The sequence below is a fragment of the Tachyglossus aculeatus genome, chromosome 23 (assembly GCF_015852505.1).
Source record: "Tachyglossus aculeatus isolate mTacAcu1 chromosome 23, mTacAcu1.pri, whole genome shotgun sequence".
NCBI classification, from domain to species: Eukaryota; Metazoa; Chordata; class Mammalia; order Monotremata; family Tachyglossidae; genus Tachyglossus; species Tachyglossus aculeatus.
This window is the reverse complement of record NC_052088.1, coordinates 34,681,112-34,702,540: the sequence shown is the minus strand read 5'-3', so window position 1 is coordinate 34,702,540 and position 21,429 is coordinate 34,681,112. Positions and strand designations below refer to the sequence as shown.

The following is a 21,429-nucleotide window of genomic DNA, read 5'->3' as shown; positions in this document are numbered from 1 at the left end:
TCAGAGATGCAGCCTGGCCTATTAAAAAGAGAATGGACTTGGGAGTCAGAGGACCTGGGTTCTAATCCTGGCTCTTACACTTGTCTGCTTGGTGATCTTCGTCACTTCACTTCTCTGTGCCTCAGTTTCCGCAGCTACAAAAAATGGGGATTAAATCCTACTCCTTCTTACTTTGTGAACCCCGGGTGGGACAGGGACTGTGTCCACCCCAGCACTTAGTATGGTGCTTGGTACATAGTAACCGCTTAACAAGTATCATTATTATCATTATTATTAGTGAGATTTGAAAGTGCCTTGTGGCAGCTTCCTAGTTCAGCCTCACCCTCGATGTGAGGTAAGGGAGAGCCACGCTTTATTCAGATCTGACAGACAATGACTCTCCCTGCCTTCAAAACCTTATTAAAGGCTCATCTCCTCCAAGAGGCCTTCCCAGATTACGCCCCTCGTTTCCTCTTCTCCCACTCCCTTCTGCATCACCCTGACTTGCTCCCTTGGCTCTTCCCCCCATCCAGCCCCACACCACATATGTTCATATCTGTCATTTATTTCTTCAAATTGATGTCTGTCTCCCCCGCTCTAGACTGTCAACTCATTGCGGCAGGGAATGTCTGCTCAGATTATGGTATTGTACTCTTCCAAGTGTTTAGTACAGTGCCCTGCACACAGAAAGCGCTCAATAAATATGATTGAATGAATGAATTGTTTACTCCAACGCTGCCACGAGACATCATACAACCCCTCGCTTGCCTGGAACTCACTTTAAATAGAGAGATCTAGAGGTGGAAAAATGCAATTAGGGCCATCCACAGAGCTGTTTTCATGGAGCAAAGACATTTTTTTCTTCAAATTGGAATTCATTAGTCAGGAGTGCGGCACAATAGGTTTATTTCGATTTAAATTTAGATGATTTAATCTAGGAAGTTGGGAAAAAAGATGCTATTTACCAACTAATATGCAGTGTGCAACTTTCTAGCTCAAACACTGGCAGTTAATTGGTGTCTTTACTAATTCATGCTGCTGAGATGCCTTAATCCTTTTTAATTCATTCATTCAATCGTATTTACGCTATCTCTTCTTTATCCTAATTATCGTTTGTAGTCCTGCTTTGAAATGCGGTTGGATCTGAGGAGCACACTGTTTATGCTTAGATGTTTAAAGCTTCAGTCCCTTCTTTTTTGTTATTGAGGAACCTGTCATTTAAGTAGATTTTATTTCTAAGAAAGATGCTGAGACTTGTTTCTGCTTATTCCTCTTAAGAAATCTTACACCTTAAATTTAGGGTGGACTCACTACTGCAGAAAATGGGAAATGAGAATATTTTTCTCCCCCAAAACCTAGTAATTCGTCTAGCATCGATAGGGAGCCTCCTCTGTGGCCAGGAGGTGTGGGTGGAGAGGAAGTGTAGCACTTTCTGTTCTTAACTTCTGCCTCTGAGTTGTCAGGCATCACAAACTGTAGTCCGGGCCATCCCTTCACAGCTGAATTTATCTTTATTTTAAATTAGGGGAGACTCTTACTATCCCAGGGACAAGAGCACAAGACTGGAAGTCAAGCAACCTGGGTTCTAACCCCAGTTCCGCCACTTTACTGGGCCTCAGTTTCCTCATCTGTAAAGTAGGGAATTCATTCCCTTTTCTCCCTTCCTCTCAGACTTGTCTGTGTCCAACCTGATTATCTTCTATTGATCCCAGCGCTTAGTACATAGTAAGCACCTAACAAATGCCATCATTATGATTATCAGCATTACGCCAGGCGATTTGGAGCGAAACCAATGGAGACTTCAGAAATGGAACTGTCCTTACCTCTCTTTTCTGGTTCCTATGGCTTAAAACCAGTGATGAGTTTTCGCTCTGAAGTTCTGCCTTTATAGTCAGATTTAAACTGGAGAAGCTGGCCTAGAAGGAAAAAAAAATGCTGAGTTGATCCTCTCCGATTGAGTCATAGTTCATTCATTCATTCATTCTGCATTCATTCGTATTTATTGAGTGCTTACTGTGTGCAGAGCGTTGAACTAAGTGCTTGGAAAGTACAATTTGGCAACATATATAGTCCCTACCCAACAACAGGCTCACAGTTTAGAAGGCGGAGAAAGGTAGCAAAACTAAACAACTAGACAGGTGTCAATACCATCAGAATAAGTAGAATTATATATATACATCATTAATAAAATAAATAGAGCAATAAGTACGTACAAATATACACAAGTGCTGTGGGGAGGGGAAGGGGGTAGGGCAGAGGGAGGGAGGCAGGGTGATGGGGAAGGTAGGAGGAGCAGAGGAAAAGGGGGGCTCAGTCTGTGAAGGCCTCCTGGAGGAGGTGAGCTCTCAGTAGGGCTTTGAAGGGAGGAAGAGAGCTCGTTTGGTGGATGTGTGGAGGGAGGGCATTCCAGGCCAGGAGAAGGACGTGGGCCGGGGGTTGACAGTGGGACAGGTGAGAACGAGGCCCAGTGAGGAGGTTAGTGGTGGCAGAGAGCAGAGTGTGCGGGCTGGGCTGGAGGAAGAGAGAAGGGAGGTGAGATAGGAGGGGGCGAGGGGATAGATAGCTTTGAAGCCAACAGTGAGGAGTTTTAGCTTGATTCGAAGAGTTGATTGGCAGCCACTGGAGATTTTGGAGAAGAGGAGGGACATGCCCAGAGCGTGTCTGTAGAAAGATAATCCGGGCAGCAGAGTGAAGTATAGACTGAAGTGGGGAGAGATAGGAGGATGGGAGATCAGAGAGGAGGCTGATGCAGTAATCCAGTCGGGAGAGGATGAGAGATTGAACCAGGAAGGTAGAGGCCCGACACCTCCAAACCCCCGTGGCCCAGTGACCCGTTATCGCCGGGACTTCCCCTGCCTCCTGGCAGAAGGAGACAGTCCAAGCCCAATTTATTTTATTTTGTTAGTATGTTTGGTTTTGTTCTCTGTCTCCCCCTTTTATACTGTGAGCCCACTGTTGGGTAGGGACTGTCTCTATATGTTGCCAATTTGTACTTCCCAAGCGCTTAGTACAGTGCTCTGCACACAGTAAGCGCTCAATAAATACGATTGATGAAAAGGCGGATCTTTGTGATGTTGTGGAGGGCTCCCAGCTCCAATATCATCAGGGTGCCAAGCAAGTTAGATCTGCTTCAGTTTTCTCATTGTCCCATACAGTGCCCGGCAAATAGTAAGTGCTTTAACAGATACCACAATCATTATTATTGTCATTATTATGAGACATAAGCAACGCCATCTTGGATCAGAGCAATAGTCTATCGATTTGGCTTGAGCCTTGGAACTACTTTCCTCTTTAAATCCGCCAGACCACAGTTCTCCCCATCTTCAAGGCCCTTCTGAACGCCCATCTCCTCCAGGAAGCCTACCCTGATTCACTTTTCTTCTCCCGAGGTCACAGACTCCCTTCGATCACCTCAGCACTTTGACACCACCTAAGCACTTTTGTACTCAGGAATCCTGACTGTAATTTTGCAAACGTCAACTTTTGTTCTCCAAAGTTTCTTAGAGAAGCAGCGTGGCTCAGAGGAAAGAGCACGGGCTTGGGAGTCAGAGGACGTGGGTTCTAATCCCGCCTCCACCACTTGTCTGCTGTGTGAACCTGGGCAAGCCACTTAACTTCTCTGTACGTGTTACCTCATTTGTAAAATGGGGATGAAGACTGTAAGCCTCACGTGGGACAACATGATTACCTTGTATCTACCTCAGCGCTTAGAACTGTGCTTGGCACACAGTAAACCCTTAACAAATACCATAATTATTATTATTATTACTACTTGTTAACTAGTGCAGTGAGCTCCTCATGGGGAGAGAACGTGTCTATTTACTGTTCTATTGTACTCTCCTAAGTGCGCTTAGAACAGTGCTTTGCACATAGTAAAAGCTCAATAAATATGGTTGAATGAGTGAGTGAGGGCAAGGATTGTGTCTTCTTACCTCTTTCCTTACTCTCCCATTCCCTCAATGCAATGCCACACGTAGCAAGCGCTCGACAAATTCAATAAATATTATTGCTTGCTTGACTGTGTCACTGAGTCACAACGTTTGTGAGAACTGATGCCAGTGGATTTCCCAAGAACCTTCCTCATTCCCATCCCGGTTGTTCCTTCCCAAGGGAGGGAACATATCCGGGAAGAAAAGGACCCGGAAAAGAGACAGCGTGACCCAGTGAAAAGAGCACCCGACCGAGAGGCAGACCCCTCGGGTTCTAGTCCCAGCTCCACCGCTGTGTGACCTTGGGTAAGTCACTTGACCGCTCTGGACCTCAGTCTCCTCATTTGTAAAGTGGGGACATGATACTTTGCTCTCCCTTAGACCGCGAAGTTGTGTGGACAGGAACCGTGTCCGACCCGATTATTTTGTATTGGAGCTTGGCACATATAAAGCCCTCCCTAAATACCATCGCTAATAAGGAAATGAAAAGGATTTGGAAACGATTTCCAAATGAGATTATCTTGTAAAGGAAACAAGCCCCAGAGCCTCTCTCTGAAGGCACAGAACACTGGGCTGGAGAGGCTTTCTTCAATTCTTGAAGAAACCAAGCAAGGACAACAGGACGATTCTGTGCCTGTAATGTCATCCGGAGATACAGACTTGCATTTAACTGGTAGTAGCATTTTAAAGATAAAATCCCAGAGAAAGAAATCAAATCTGACCTCTGCATTCAATCTTTTAATTACTGTACAGAGAGGGTGTGTAAGCTCCCCCCCGACAGGGATCGTGTGTAATAATTGTGGCATTTGTTAAGCGCTTACTGTGTGCCAGGCACTGTTCTAAGCACTGGGATGGATGCGAGCAAATCGGGTTGGGTGCAGTCCCCGTCCTACACGGGGCTCACAGTCTGCTAACTCTATTGTGTTTCTGAGCGCTCAGTACAGTGCTCTGCTCACAGCAAGAGCTCAAAATCATTGACTGATAGGTGGGAGTCACTTACTTTAATGAAAGTCGGTTTCCACAGGCGGAGGGAAATGTTCACTTGGCTTACATCGGAAGGAGCCAGGTGACACTCGATGTCTGCATAGGTGCATTTATCACAGTTCTGTAACAGAGACACGGATCAGATCGCTCCTTCCCCTTCCACCTCCCGCTCCCGACGGCCGTGAAAAGAGGTGGGTCACGTTCGAATCTAGGCCTTTCAAACTACTGCACTGCGGTTGATGAAGAGTCACTTACCAAAACGGCACCTCGCTTGAGTTCCTGAGGTTTTGATATGTGGACTGTTTTCCCCCGGTTAAAGCCGTAGGGATCTTTGAGGCGTTCCGGCCCACAGTGTGCATTCTGGCAAAGGAAGCAGACAGTGCCCTGGGGTTAACAAGGTGGCAAGAGTCACAGGAAAGCACGGGGGCGGTTTGTTAGCACTGTGGCGAAAAGTGAACCGAGACCGGAGAGGTTGCAGGGCAACACAGGTAAGAAGATTTGTTCGCTTCTCAGTAGTTCATGTGAGAAGAGAAAGAGCATGGCTAGGTGGAAAGAGCAAAAGCTTGGGAGTAAGAGGACCTGCGTTCTAATCCTGACTCTTCTACTTGCCTGCTGTGTGACCTTGGGCAAGTCACAGCTTCTCTGAGCCTCAGTTCCCTCAGCTGTAAAATGGGGATTGAGACTGTGAGCCCCACGTGGGACAATCTGATTACCTTGCATTTACCCCCAGCGCTTAGAATGGTGCTTGGCACATAATAAGCGCTCAATAAATACGATTGAATGAATGAACCAACTTCATTTTACTTGTACATATCTATTCTATTTTATTTTGTAGTATGTTTGGTTTTGTCTCCCCCTTTTAGACTGTGAGCCCACTGTTGGGTAGGGACTGGCTCTATATGTTGCCAATTTGTACTTCCCAAGCGCTTAGTACAGTGCTCTGCACACAGTAAGCGCTCAATAAATACGATTGATGATGATGATCATCATCATCATCATTATTATTATTATTATTATTAGTCAAGCGACTAGTACAGATCTTGGCACATCGTAAGTGCTTAACAAATACCACAATCAGTATTATTATTATTACTGTTGTTGTTGCTATTGCTAGTGCTTTCACTTAGAGTTTGCCTGCTTTATAAGCCTCATCAAAGTCAATTCACATTTTAAGAACAAAAATAATTGTATTTTCTAAGCACTTATTTTGTGTCAAGCACTGTATTAATCACTGGGGTCTTATGCTGTCGAGTCGTCTAGCCCCCTCCTTCCTCTCCCCCTCCCCATCCCCCCCCACCTTACCTCCTTCCCCTCCCCACAGCACCTGTATATATGTATATATGTTTGTACCTATTTATTACTCTATTAATTTTGTTTGTACATATTTATTCTATTTATTTTATTTTGTTAATGTGCTTTGTTTTGTTGTCTGTCTCCCCCTTCTAGACTGTGAGCCCGCTGTTGGGTAGGGACCGTCTCTATATGTTGCCGACTTGTACTTCCCAAGCGCTTAGTACAGTGCTCTACACACAGTAAGCGCTCAATAAATATGACTGAATGAATGAATGAATGAATGAATGACCCATAGTGACATCTCTTCCAGAATGCCCCACCTCCACCTGCCATCGTTCTGGTAGTGGATCCACAGAGTTTTCTTGATAAAAATCTGGAAGTAGTTTACCATCGCCTCCTTCCGCGTGCTAAACCTGAGTCTCCGCCCTCGACTCTCTCCCGTGCCGCTGCTGCCCAGCACGGGGGAGTTTTGCGTTGTAATTAATTAATTAATGATGGCATTTATTAAGCGCTTACTATGTGCAAAGCACTGTTCTAAGCGCTGGTGCCTTTCGCTAGCCACTGGCCAAGCTAAGAATGGACTGGTTAGGCCTCTGCTTCACTCTCCCTCCCATAGTCGAGACTAGTATAGATACAAGATAATCAGGCCCCACCTGGGGCTCAAAATCTAACTAGGAGGGGGAAGAGTTATTGAAGCCCCATTTTGCAGGTGAGGGAACTGAGGCTCAAAGAAGTGAAGGGACTCACCCAAGGTCTCACAGCAGACAAGCGGTGGAGCCGGGATTAGAACCCAGGTCCTCTGACTTCCAGCCTGGGCTCTTTCCAACAGGCTACACAGCTTCTCAATGTGGTCTAGTGGAAAGAGCTATCTTGCAATCAACCTTTACTCTCTTTTAAACCTCATTCATTCATTCAATTGTATTTATTAAGTGCTTATTGTCACAGAGTACTGTACTAAGCTCTTGAGAGAGCATGGCAATAAACAGACGCATTCCCTGCCCACAAGGAGCTTACAGTCTAAAGGAGGAGTTTTGTACCAACTCGACTAACATGTGGCCAGGCACTTTCTCTCACAGGTGCGCCAAGCCCCATAGCAGCCCGTACTATACCAAAAGGTTCGTTCATTCATTCAGCAGCATTTATTGAGTGCTTACTGTGTGCAGAGCACTGTACTAAATGCTTGGAAAGTACAATTCGGCAACAGATAGAGACAATCCCTACCCAACAACGGGCTCAGTCTAGAAGGGGGAGACACATAGCAAAACACAACAAGTAGACAGGTGTCAACACCATCAAAATACACATCATAAATAAAATAAATAGAGTAATAAGTATGTTCAAATATACATAAGTGCTGTGGGGAGGGGAAGGTGGTAGGGCAGAGGGAGGGAGTTGGGGCGATGGGGAGGGGAGGAGGATCAAAGGAAAGAGGGGGTTCGGTCTGGGAAGGCCTTCTGGAGGAGGTGAGCTCTCAGTAGGGCTTTGGAGAGGGGAAGAGAGCTAGTTTGGTGGATGTGAGGAGGAAGGACATTCCAGGCCAGAGGTAGGATGTGGGCCGGGGGTCGACGGCTGGGCAGGCGAGAACGAGGCCAAGTGAGCAAGTTAGCGGTGGCAGAGAAGTGGAGTGGGCGAGCTGGGCTGGAGAAGGAGAGAAGGAAGGTGAGGTAGGAGAGGGCAAGGTGATGGAGAGCTCTGAAGCTGATAGTAAGGAGTTTTTGCTTCATGCGAAGGCTGATAGGCAACCCGATAACAGGAAGATCAAACCAGAAAAATGGAAGCAAGAGGCTGTGTGAAGCCCTTGGTTTACCTCAGAAGACGTCCAACCTATCAGATAGAGCACTGGGCTACCGCTGAAAGTCAAGTTGGGAAATGAAACGGTCAGCTTCAGTTCTGGCATTGGGAGATGTTCTCCTTTTTTAATCTGTAAGAAATGAGAAGCAAATGAAAACCTTCCCTAATAATGCTAACAATGGAGGTATTTGCCCAAGGTCACACAGCAGACCGGTGGTGGAGCTGGGATTAGAAACCAAGCTTTCTGACCCCCAGGCCCGGGCTCTTTCTACTAGGCCACACCACTTCCCGATGTGGCCTAATGGGAAGACCCACTTTGCAATGAAATGTTGCTCCTTCTTTAGTCCTCTTTCATTCATTCATTCTTTAAATCATATTTTTTGAGCACTTACAATGTGCCAGGAACTGTACTAAGTGCTGGGATCGATACAAGCAAATCGGGTCAGACACAGTCCCCGTCCCACAGGGAGCTCACAGTCTTCATCCCCATTTGATAGATGAGGTAAATGAGGCCCAGAGACGTGAAGGGACATGCGGGAGGCATGTGAATGCACTGAGTTGCGGGGAGAAAAGAGAGCTCTTCTGCTCTTCCTGCGACCCCCCCAAATCTGCAGGAGCAATCCAGGTCAAGCTTAGTTACAACCTCTGGGAGTTGCATACTTTTTCAGGGTGCTCTAATGAACAGCTCCTCCGTGGAAAGACAATACAAAAAAGAGGGGTTCACTAAATCGGATTTGCATGTGGGTGGCTGGGCAGGATGATGCCGGGGTCGATTCAAACCCCTGCTCATGGAAGGGTCAGTCGTAGCCTCGCGATGGAGCTGAGAGCCCAACTCTTTTCACTTCCACCAACTGTACAGTCCATCAATCGATCATATTTATTGAGTGCTTACTTTGCGTAGAGCACTGTACTACGCGCTTGGGTGAGTACAATGTGATAGTGTCGGTAGACACAAAATGAGTTCATGGCTACACGATTGCTTTCGGCCTGGATTTGGGTTTTCTCGTTTTCTGTGCAAATTTCTACAGGGAATAAAGATATCGCTTTAACCAGTTACTTTCAGGCTAAATTGAGCTTCTCTCTTTCATTGTGAAAATTTCTAAAAGAATGAGAGAGGAAAGGGGTCAAGTGCAATTTTATCACTCTACTGCATTGATGAATTGTACTTTCCAAGTGCTTAGTACAGTGCTCTGCGCACAGCAAGCACTCAATAAATATGATTGAATGAATGAGTGAATTTATTATATTACTGTTATTACAATTACTACTACTAAAACTGTGGTATTTGTTAAGCACTTACTACGTGCCAAGCCCTGTACTAAGCACTGGAATGAATACAAGCAAATCGGGCTGCTCACAGGAAAATCGGGTTGGACACCAGTCCCTGTCCCAGAAGGGGCTCACAGTCTCAGTCCCCATTTTACAGACGAGAGAATTGAGGCTGACTCGGTTTATAAGCAACATGAGGGCTAGGGATCGTGTCTACTCACTCTACTGTGCCTTCCCAAGCACTCAGTACAGTGCTCTGCACAGAGTGAGCCCGCAACAAATACTATTGATCGATGAAAAATGAGTGACAGTGACAGCACTCTTACCAGGTAGAAAATGTTCAGTTCGTTTCCAATACTCTCGGTAGAGTTAATCACGGATGGAACGGTCTCATTGGCCGCAATTGAAATGTGGTACTCACTTGCAGAGCTACAAAAATATTGATTAGAAAACACAACATTTTCATCTTTTGATTAACCTCCACAACATCTTAGAACAATCGCCAGTGTAAATTCTATCCTAGCCAATTATCTGGTTAATTTACATACACACAATTTGGTTTCAATGATCAAGCATGACTATTTAAGGTCGAACTCTTTTTTTGGGGGAAGGGAGGGTGGTAGGGGGGAGCCAATGGGAGTAGCCTAAGTTTTCCAGATACAGCAAACTCCAGTTGGAAGATGATTTTAGGTGGGAAATAATAATAATAATAATGGCATTTATAAAGCGCTTACTATGTGCAAAGCACAGTTCTAAGCGCTGGGGAGGTTACAAGGTGATCACGTTGTCCCACAGGGGGCTCACAGTCTTCATCCCTATTTGACAGATGAAGTAACTGAGGCACAGAGAAGTTAAGTGACTTGCCCAAAGTCACACAGCTGGCAATTGGCAGAGCCGGGATTTGAACCCCTGACCTCTGACTCCAAAGCCCGGGCTCATTCCACTGAGCCACGCTGGAAAGGGGATCGGGGGCAGGCAGTGGGAATAGCCTACATTTTCCAGATATATCCAACTCCATCTGGAAGGTGACTTCAGGTGGGAAAGTGGGAGTGGGGGGGGGGGGGGAGTGAGAATAGCCTAAATTTTCCAGATACATCCAACTCCAGTTGGAAGGTGATTTCAGTGGGAAAGGGGATGGGGAGAGGTAGTGAGAATAGCCTGTAAATTTTCCAGATACATCCAACTCCAGTTGGAAGGTGATTTCAAGTGACAGAGCCCATGGGCAGGAAAATCTCAAAAATCTCCAGTGGCTACCAATCAATCTGCGCATCAGGCAGAAACTCCTCACCCTCGGCTTCAAGGCTGTCCATCCCCTCGCCCCCTCCTACCTCACCTCCCTTCTCTCCTTCTCCAGCCCAGCCCGCACCCTCCACTCCTCTGCCGCTAATCTCCTCACCGTTAGGCCTCATTCTCGCCTGTCCCACCATCGACCCCCGGCCCATGTCCTCCCCCGGGCCTGGAATGCCCCCAATCCCTCTGCCCATCCGCCAAGCTCGCTCTCTTCCTCCCTTCAAGGCCCTACTGAGAGCTCACCTACTCCAGGAGGCCTTCCCAGACTGAGCCCCTTCCTTCCTCTCCCCCTCGTCCCCCTCTCCATCCCCCCGTCTTACCTCCTTCTCTTCCCCACAGCACCTGTATATATGTATATATGTTTGTATATATTTATCACTCTATTTATTTATTTATTTATTTATTCATTTTACTTGTACATATCTATTCTATTTATTTTATTTTGTTAGTATGTTTGGTTTTGTTCTCTGTCTCCCCCTTTTAGACTGTGAGCTCACTGTTGGGTAGGGACTGTCTCTATATGTTGCCAACTTGTACTTCCCAAGCACTTAGTACAGTGCTCTGCACACAGTAAGCGCTTAATAAATACGATTGATTGATTGATTGATTGAAAGCAGCCTAGGGGATAGGGATGGACCTGTGCCTGTTCCCCGCTGGGCTACTTGGGAAGGACCACCAAGCCCACAAGGTGAGTCTTCCCAGACTGAGCTCCCTCCTTCCTCTCCCCCTCCTCCCCCTCCCCATCCCCCCCCACCTTACCTCCTTCCCCTCCCCACAGCACCTGTATATATGTATATAGGTTTGTATGGATTTATTACTCTATTTATTTATTTATTTATTTTATTTGTACATATTTATTCTATTTATTTTATTTTGTTAATATGTTTTGTTTTGTTGTCTGTCTCCCCCTTCTAGACTGTGAGCCCGCTGTTGGGTAGGGACCGTCTCTATACGTTGCCAACTTGTACTTCCCAAGCACTTAATACAGTGCTCTGCACACAGTAAGTGCCCAATAAATGCAATTGAATGAATATTTATTTTATTTTGTTAATATGTTTGGTTTTGTTCTCTGTCTCCCCCTTCTAGACTGTGAGCCCACTGTTGGGTAGGGACCATTTCTATACGTTGCCAACTTGTACTTCCCAAGCACTTAGTACAGTGCTCTGCACACAGTAAGCACTCAATAAATATGACTGAATGAATGAATGAATGAAAGGACCCAGAGAAGATCATGGATTCTGCCCGCAAGGCAAACTTCTGACGCGCGAGCGTGCTTCCAAGGTGACAGCTCTGCCATTAGACTACAGCTCGTTATGGGCAGGAGACGGGTCTGCTCATTCTGTTGGATTGTACTCTCCCCAGCGCTTACTGCAGTGCTCTGCATAGAGTGAGTGATCAATAAATACCACTGAATAACTGAATGAACGAATGAGCGAATCGAATGAATGCCCTGTGTGCCCAAGCTCTGGACAACCCCTCTCTGTCCGGCCTAGGGAATGGAGCCCAGGCCTGGGAGTTGGAGGTCATGGGTTCTAATCCCTGCTCTGCCACTTGGCTGCTGTGTGACCTTGGGCAAGTCACTTCACTTCTCTGTTTCAGTTTCATCATCTGTAAAATGGGGATTAGAAGTGTGAGCCCTATTATGTTGCCGACTTGTACTTCCCAAGCGCTTAGTACAGTGCTCTGCACACAGTAAGCGCTCAATAATAAGGCCTCCAGGAGGCCTCCAGGAGGCCTTCCCAGACTGAGCCCCTCCTTCTTCTCCCCCTCCTCCCCCTCCCCGTCCCCACCGCCTTACCTCCTTCCCCTCCCCACAGCACCTGTATATATACATTTGTACGTATTTATTACTCTATTTATTTATTTATTTTATTTGTACATATTTATTCTATTTTATTTTGTTAATATGTTTTGTTTTGTTCTCTGTCTCCCCCTTCTAGACTGTGAGCCCACTGTTGGGTAGGGACCGTCTCTATATGCTGCCAATTTATACTTCCCAAGTGCTTAGTACAGTGCTCTGCACACAGTAAGTGCTCAATAAATACGATTGATTGAATGAATGAATAAATACGATTGGATGAATGGATGGATGACAGGGCCTGGGACCAACCTGATTATCTTGTAACTACCCTAGCACTTAGAACTCCACAGGCATTCTTTACCATCTATCACTCCTAGAGGGAGGCAGGAATTCTGGTTCAGCAAAGGGGTGTGTGCAGGAAACCCCGATTTAGGGCATTTAGAAATATGTGAGTGGCCTACTTACCCACTGGGGGCTGCCCAAGGAATAGTGTTTGGGAATTCTGGGAAATTCCTGCCAATCCAGGGGCATGAAGGCCTCAGGGGAGAGGTGAACCACACCATCCCCTGAAGGTTGGCAGGAGTTTCAGGTGGGAACTCATCCAGAACAAATAATCTGGGACAGTTTAACGGGATCTACAGGAGTAGAAGCACGGGCTAATGCAGTGTTTTTTAAAAACTGGGATTTGTTAAGCGCTTTCTATGTGCCAGGCACTATACTAAGAACCGGGATAGAGATAAGATAATTAGGTTAGGCGCAGTCCCTGTCCCATGAGGTCCTCAAAGTCAAAGTAGGAGGGAGAATAGGTATTGAAGCCCCGTTTTTCAGATGAGGAAACTGAGGTACAGAGAAACAAACTGACTTGCCCAAGTCACACGGCAGACAAGTGGCACAGCCGGGATTAGGACTCAGATCCTCTGACAACCAAGCCTGCGTTCTTTCTGCTCAGGAATGCTGCTTCCCTAGGGAAAGGAAGGGGAGAGGGCCCGGGGCTTTTCTGGCAAATTCAACAGCTCCTGTACCTGAGGACATTTTAGGAACTTCTGACACTTTCTGCGTTGCAAACGACTGAGGTGAAATGGAACTCGTACCTTGAGAACTGCAGTCCAGCTTCATATTTTATAGGAATGGAAATGTTCACTTCGTTATCAGACAGGGCCTCGGGAGGTTCTTCGCTGTCACTAGAACAATAATGATCATTGTGGTCATCGTTGCGCTAACCTTCTCACTCTACCTCGTTCTCATCTATCTCGCCATCAACCTCTCGCCCATATCCTACCTCTGGCCAGAAACGCCTTCCCTCCTCATAGCAGACAGATAATTGCTCTCCCCCAACTTCAAAGCCTTATTGAAGGCCCATCTCCTCCAAGAAGCCTTCCCTGACTAAACCCTCCTTTCCTCTTCTCCCACTCTATTCTGTGCCGCTCTTATTTGCTCCTTCCTTCATCCTCCCTCCCATCCCTACAGCACCTATGTGTAATTTATTCAAATATTCATATTAATGTCTATCTCCCCTTCTAGACTGCTTTGCAGAAAGTAAGCGCTCAATAAATACAACTGAATGAAGTTCAGCAAATGCTATGTGCCAAGGACCGAATTAAGCTACAAGCAGATCGGACAAGGTCCCTGTTCCATATGGGGCTCACAGTCTAAGAGAATCAATCAATCAATTAATCAATCGTATTTATTGAGCACTTACTGTGTGCAGAGCACTGTACTAAGCGCTTGGGAAGTATAAATTGGCAACATATGGAGACAGTTCCTACCCAACAGTGGGCTCACAGTCTAAAAGGGGGAGACAGAGAACAAAACCAAATATACTAACAAAATAAAATAAATAGAGAAGCAGCGTGGCCTAGTGAGTAGAGCCCAGGCCTGGGAGCCAGAAGGACCTGAGTTCTAATCCCGGCTCTGCCACTTGTCTGCTGCGAAGAAGCCACTTCACTTCTCTGGGCCTCAATTCCTTCATCTGGAAAATGGGGATTAAGACTGTGAGCCCCACGGGGGACAGGGACTGGGTCCAACCTGATTTGCCTGCATCCATCCCAGTGCTTAGTACAGTGTCTGGCACATAGCAAGCGCTTAACGAATACCACAGTCATTATTATTTTATCCCCATTTTCCAGATGAGGTAACTGAGCCACAGAGAAGTGAAGTGACTTGCCCTAGGTCACCCAGTGGTAGAGTGGGGATTAGAACTCAGGTCCTCTGCCCCCCAGGACCATGCTTTTCCCACTGGACCACATAAATCATAATAACTGTGGTATTTGTGAAACTCTCACTACGTGCTAGGCACTGTACTAAGTGCTGAGGGGCTGGTAGTCACAAGCTAATCACCGTCATCATCCTCGGGATAATTACAGTACTTATTAAATCCTTATCATGTGCCTAGCATTGTGCTTAGCACTGGGGTAGATATGCGGATTGGATACCTCTACTTGTTGGAGTACCACCCAACCAAGGGCTCAAAGTTTAAGAGGGAGAGAGAACGGCGTTTACATCCCCATTTTACAGATGAAGAAACTGAGGCCCAGAGGGGTTAAATGACTTGCCCAAGGCCACACAGCAGTTGGGAAGGGGTGAGAAGAGGGGAAGGAGCAAATAATCGGGGCAGGGCCACAAGGACCCTGGAGAGAAACCCCTACCTATGACACTGGCTTTTATCTCTGTTCCCTCATCTGTAAAATGGGGATTAAGACCGTGAGCCCCACGTGGGACAACTTGAATGCCTTGTATCTACTCTAGAGCTTAGAACAGTGCTTGGCACATAGTAAGCGCTTAACAAATACCATCATTATTATTATTATTATTATTATTATTATAGTATACCTTGGGCAAGTCACTTAACTTCTCTGGGCCTCAGTTACCTCATCTGTAAAATGGGGATTAAGACTGTGAGCCCCACGTGGGACAACTTGAATGCCTTGTATCTACTCCAGAGCTTAGAACAGTGCTTGGCACATAGTAAGCGCTTAACAAATACCATCATTATTATTATTATTATAGTATACCTTGGGCAAGTCTGCAAAATGGGGATTAAGATTGTGGGACAACTTGATCGCTTTGTATCCCTCCAGCGCTTAGAACAGTGCTTTGCACATAGTAAGCTCTTAACAAATACCATCATTATTATTATTATTATTATAGTATACCTTGGGCAAGTCACTTAACTTCTCTGGGCCTCAGTTACCTCAACTGTAAAATGGGGATGAAGACTGTGAGCCCCACGTGGGACAACCTGATGACCTTGTATCCCCCCAGCGCTTAGAACAGTGCTTGGCACATAGTAAGCGCTTAACAAATGTCAATATTATTATTATTAATAAGTGCATAACAAATACCATCATTATTATTATCTATGCAGGAGTACTTAGCAAATTGTTTACGCCTTCCTGATTGAATACACCTACTTTTTTCTCTGTATCCTGCCTTATTCAAATCTGGGCAATTACATTTCTATCATCCACCGTTTCCCTCCCCTAGTTTTGTAAAGAAAAGAATGAATTGTACTCACTAACCTTGTTACATTTATATGAATGGTCACGTTTTCCATGAGAGACGATATGTTGAATTGAAACAATATTTGGAAAGATATCTACACAGTGAAAAAAAAAGTTGTTTTCAGTAATAAAGCAGGAGAAAGAAACTGCTACATTTTATTAAAGAATGCCATTTGCACCTCTAAAATGATTTCAACTCAAAATTGGGAAGGAGGCCGGGAGCCATGATTTTATCCAGAAAAATGTGTAAATGTTAATGTTTAAAATGCTAATTTGAAAACAAGTTCCTTGAAAGTGTCGATACATTTATATTAATTTGTAATTGAAGGATTATTTTTCCCCACACAAAACAATAACCGAACAAGCAGTTCTTTGTCATTTATTCATAATTCTGAATTTCACTCGAATTGATTCTGAATAATGAAGTGTTGAAGGCAATAACATTTTTCACCGCAAGATTTCCAGAAGAGGCAGGGACCAGTGTGAAATTGAAAGGACTAAATAAATAAATGAATAAATTGAAAGGGTTTTAGTCTGGAACACACAACTTTGGAGGTTATTCACTCAGAATAAAGCAGATATGAGGTTTTTTATGGCATTTTTAAAGTTCTTATTAGGTGCAAAGCACTGTTCTAAGCGCTGGGGAGGTTACAAGGTGATGAGATTGTCCCACAGGGGGCTCACAGTCTTAAGTCTTCTGTTGTCAATTTGTACTTCCCAAGCGCTTAGTACAGTGCTTTGCACATAGTAAGCGCTCAATAAATACGATTGATTGATTGATTGATTAAGCCCCATTTTACAGATGAGGTAACTGAGGCACAGAGAAGTTAAGTGAAGTCAGAGAAGCAGCAGGGCTCAGAGGAAAGAGTCCGGGCTTCTGAGTCGGAGGTCATGGGTTCAAATCCCGGCTCCGCCAATTGTCAGCTGTGTGACTTTGGGCAAGTCACAACTTCTCAGTGCCTCAGTTACCTCATCTGTAAAATGGGAATTAAGACTGTGAGCCCCACGTGGGACAGCCTGATCACCTTGTATCCCCCCAGTGCTTAGAACAGTGCTTTGCACATAGTAAACGCTTAACAAATACCATCGTCATTACTATTATTAACTGACTTGCCCAAAGTCACACAGCTGACAATTGGTGGAGCCGGGATTTGAACCCTTGACCTCTGACTCCAAAGCCCGGGCTCTTTCCACTGAGCCACGCTGCTTCTCGGTCTGGAAAGCCTTGAAGATTATTTCTAGTTAATGGTCAGGATCAATCAATCAATCAATCGTATTTATTGAGCACTTACTGTGTGCAGAGCACTGTACTAAGCGCTTGGGAAGTACAAGTTGGCAACATTTAGAGACAGTCCCTACCCAACGGTGGGCTCACAGTCTAGAAGACAGTCAGTGGCCACACAAAAGCCATGGAAAATCTGTGAATGTGTATTGTCCGGGTTGGTCATCCTCGGGGGCACTGGGGTGTTTAGCTCCTTGAAGACAGGGAGTGGGTCTACTGTTCTCTCCCAGGCGCTTAGTACAGTGCCCTGCAAACAGTAAGTGCTCAATAAATACCACTGATTGATCGATTGCCTGGCGGGGCTTGGGGTAGCACTGAGAAGAGCTAACGTCAAGTTTCCAAAAATCACTAAAAAATATGAAAAACGGAATGAGACTAAGAAAAATCCATTGATTTAATGGCTTGATGATTGCTTTTTTAAAAACTATATTTGTTAAGTGCTTATTTTACACCAGGCACTGTTCTAAGCGCCGGGGTAGATACAAAGTAATCAGGCTGGACAAAGTCCATGTCCCACATGGGGCTCACAGTCTTAATCAAGAGAAGCAGCTGAGAAGCAGTGTGGTTTAGTGGAAAGAGCACGCGCTTGGGAGTCAGAGGTCATGGGTTCTAATCCCTCCTCTGCCACTTGTCAGCTGTGTGACTTTGGGCAAGTCACTTAAATTCTCTGTGCCTCAGTTACCTCATCTGTAAAATAGGATTTAAGACTGTGGGCCCCACGTGGGACAACCTGATTATCTTGTATTACCCTAGTGCTTAGAACAGTGCTTCCATCATCATTATTATTATTGTTATTAATCCCCATTTTAGAGATGAGGGAACTGAGGCCCAGAGAAATGAAGTGACTTATCCAAAATCACATAGCAGAGAAGTGACAGAGATGGGATTAGAACCCAGGTCCTTCTGGGTCCCAGGCCCGAGCTGTGTCCACTAGGCCACGCTGCTTCTCCTCTTGATTGAAAAGCATCCCCTGACCCCTGTTAGGTGAGGTGAACTTTTTTTTTTTTAGCATTTATTAAGCACTTACTAGGTGCAAAGCACTGTTCTAAGCACTGGGGAGCTAACAAGGTGATCAGGTTGCCCCACGGGGGGCTCACAGTCTTAATCCCCATTTTACAGATGAGGGAACTGAGACACAGAGAAGTTAAGTGCCTTGCTCAAAATCACACAGCTGACAATTGGCAGAGCTGGGATTTGAACCCATGACATCTGACTCCAAAGCTCGTGCTCTTTCCACTAAGCCGACGAACCTGTACTGTCTGTGACGCCAAGAGTCGATCCAAGGAGGGTTTGTGTTTAATCTCTGGATTTGGTTCATCCACAGAAAACAGTTTCAGGATTGTCTAATGGTTACACGCTTCTCCCCAAAGCCCATTTGCAGCGGTTTCATCAGTGACTGTGTTTACGATCAGAGAAAATCCCTCCTTAACTTCCTATTCATCTTCCAAACCTCAAACGGAGGGGAAATCTGGGAAGGGTTTGACTTCCAAATGGCCAAGCCAGACCAGTCTGGGTGGTTATCACCTTCCTTCCTTCTTATCACCCTATATTTTAAGTCAGAGCTGATTACGCTTTGGAGTCCTCTTAGACCGTAAGCTCGCTGTGGGCAGGGAAGGTGTCTGTTTATTGTTATGTTGTACTCTACCAAGCGCTTAGTACAGAGCTCTGCACACGGTAAGTGCTCAACTAATACGATCGAATGAACGTTGTTCAACATTTGTTGAACAACAATTAGAGAAGCAGCATGGCTCAGTGGAAAGAGCCCGGGCTTTGGAGTCAGACGTCATGAGTTCAAATCCCGGCTCCGCCACCTGTCAGCTGGGTGACTTTGGGCAAGTCACTTCACTTCTCTGGGTCTCAGTTCCCTCATCTGGAAAATGGGGATGAAGACTGTGAGCCCCCCGCAGGACAACCTGATCACCTTGTAACCTCCCCAGTGCTTAGAACAGTGCTTGGCACATAGTAAACGCTTAATAAATGCCATTATCGTTATTATTATTATTTGTTGAAACGGTTCTCTTTCAGGCGTGTTACTCCTACATGACACCGAACGATTTTCTCACCTCCTCTCCTCTCTTCAGGAAGGGGTAGCCCACTTTGCACGAGATGTTGTGATTGGCTTCACAAATGTCTTTCTGTTTGCTCTGGAAAGAAAAGAAACACGTTGCCTTGGAATGAGCCCTCTTAATTCCTGCAGCCTAACTCCACACCATCGGCTTTGAGCCACTGTCAAATACATACATATATATATATATATATATATATATATATATATATATTATTTATTTCTCTCTCCCTCCCTCCTATCCCATCCCTTGCTGATCTCTGTCTAGAACCCAGCCCACACACTTCACTCCGCTAAGCCCGACCTATTCACTGTAGAGAAGCAGCGTGGCTCAGTTGGGAGTCAGAGGCCACGGGTTCTAATCCCGGTTCCACCACTTGTCAGCTGCGTGACCTTGGGCAAGTCACTTATCTTCTCTGAGCCTGTTACTTCACTATAAAATGGGGATTAAGACTGTGAGCCCCACGTGGGACAACCTGATCACCTAGTATCCCCTCCAGCGCTTAGAACAGTGCTTTGCACATAGTAAGCACTCAACAAATACCATCATTATTATTACTGTTACCTCGTTCTTGCCTCTCTCACCCCCTTGGCCATGCCTTCCCTCTATGGCTTGAGAAGCAACGTGATCTAGTGAATACAGCCCAGGCGTGGGAGTCAGGAAGACCTGGGTTCTAATCCTGACTTGGCCACTTGTCTGCTGTGTGACCTTGGACAAGTCACTTCACTTCTCTGGGCCTCATCTGTAAAATGGGGATTAAGACTGGAAGCCCTTTGTGGAACAGGGACTGTGTCCAACCTAATTATCTTATATCTATGCCAGCGCTTAGTACAGGTCATGCCATATAGTAATCACTTAAAAAATACCACAGTTATTATTATTATTAGAGCTGGCTGGCTCTTCTTGGAACCAATTCTGGCTCTTGAGCTGAGCCGGGGGGAAGCAGGACATTGAAAACCACAGACTCAGCGTGAGAAACAGTATGGTGTAATGGAAAGGGCACAGGACTGCTAGTCAGAAGACCTGGGTTCTAATCCCTGCTCTGTGACCTTGGGCAAGTCACTTCACTTCTCTGGACCTCAGTTCCCTCCTCTGTAAAATGGGGATTACGGCTGGGAACCCTATGTGGGATAGGGGCTGTGTCCAAGCCAGTTATCTTATATCTAGCCCAGAGCTTACTTTGCACAGAGTAAGCACTTAATAAGTACCATAATTATTAAAATGGGATTGGGTCCGTAACCCTATTGGTACTGGGTTTGGATAACATCAGTTTCCTTTAAGTCCTAAATGAGCTCTGGTGGAGAGAGGAAACAAAGCGGTTTTTATTTGGATTACCAATACATGACACCATTCAATGTAAATCTCATGTAGGACATGCTTGTACTTATTTATTTATTTATTTACTTATTTACTTATTTATTTATTTATTTATCTATCTATCTATCTATCTATTTATTTATTTATTTTACCTGTACATATCTGTTCTATTTATTTTACTTTGTTAGTATGTTTGGTTTTGTTCTCTGTCTCCCCCTTTTAGACTGTGAGCCCACTGTTGGGTAGGGACTGTCTCTATATGTTGCCAACTTGTACTTCCCAAGTGCTTAGTACAGTGCTCTGCACACAGTAAGCGCTCAATAAATACGATTGATTGATTGACTGACAGGGAGAATGTGTCTACCCTGATAATCTTGCATTTATCCCAGTGTTTAGAAGCAGTGTGGCCAGAGAAGCAGTGTGGTTCAGTGGAAAGAGCACGGGCTTTGGAGTCAGAGGTTATTGGTTCAAATATTGGCTCTGCCAATTGTCAGCTGTATGACTTCTCTGTGCCTCAGTTATCTCATCTGCAAAATGGGGATTAAGTCTATGAGCCCCCTGTGGGACAACCTGATCACCCTGTAACCTCCCCAGTGCTTAGAACAGTGCTTTGCACATAGTAAGCGCTTAATAAATGCCATTATTATTATTATTGGAACAGTGCTTGGCACAGAATGACTGTGATATTTGCTAAGTGGTTACTGTATTCCAGGCACTATACTAGGTGCTGGGGTAGATACAAGGTGATTGGGTTGGACACAGTCCCTGTTCCACATAGGGCTCACAGTCTTAGTCCCCATTTTACAGATGAGGTAACTGAGGCACAGAGAAGTTGGGTGACTTGCCCAAGTTCACACAGCAGACAAGTGGCGGAGCCAGGATTAGAACCCAGTTTCCCTTGACTCCTACATCCTTGCTTTATCCACAA

The 21,429-nt window shown here is 45.4% G+C and overlaps 1 protein-coding gene across 1 annotated transcript in view; it reads right to left on the bottom strand.

Moving 5' to 3' along the window:
* Nucleotides 1–21,429, bottom strand: part of ITGA1 (integrin subunit alpha 1) — a 116,190-nt gene that overhangs the window by 17,302 nt on the left and 77,459 nt on the right. Inside the window, exons 20-27 of the mRNA XM_038765571.1 lie at nucleotides 19,182–19,262; nucleotides 15,855–15,931; nucleotides 13,428–13,517; nucleotides 9,572–9,674; nucleotides 7,993–8,106; nucleotides 5,148–5,252; nucleotides 4,909–5,013; nucleotides 1,803–1,895 (exon numbers count right to left, since the gene is read on the bottom strand). Coding sequence (XP_038621499.1) covers nucleotides 1,803–1,895; nucleotides 4,909–5,013; nucleotides 5,148–5,252; nucleotides 7,993–8,106; nucleotides 9,572–9,674; nucleotides 13,428–13,517; nucleotides 15,855–15,931; nucleotides 19,182–19,262 — 768 coding nt within the window. The remainder of the gene's footprint in view (nucleotides 1–1,802; nucleotides 1,896–4,908; nucleotides 5,014–5,147; nucleotides 5,253–7,992; nucleotides 8,107–9,571; nucleotides 9,675–13,427; nucleotides 13,518–15,854; nucleotides 15,932–19,181; nucleotides 19,263–21,429) is intronic.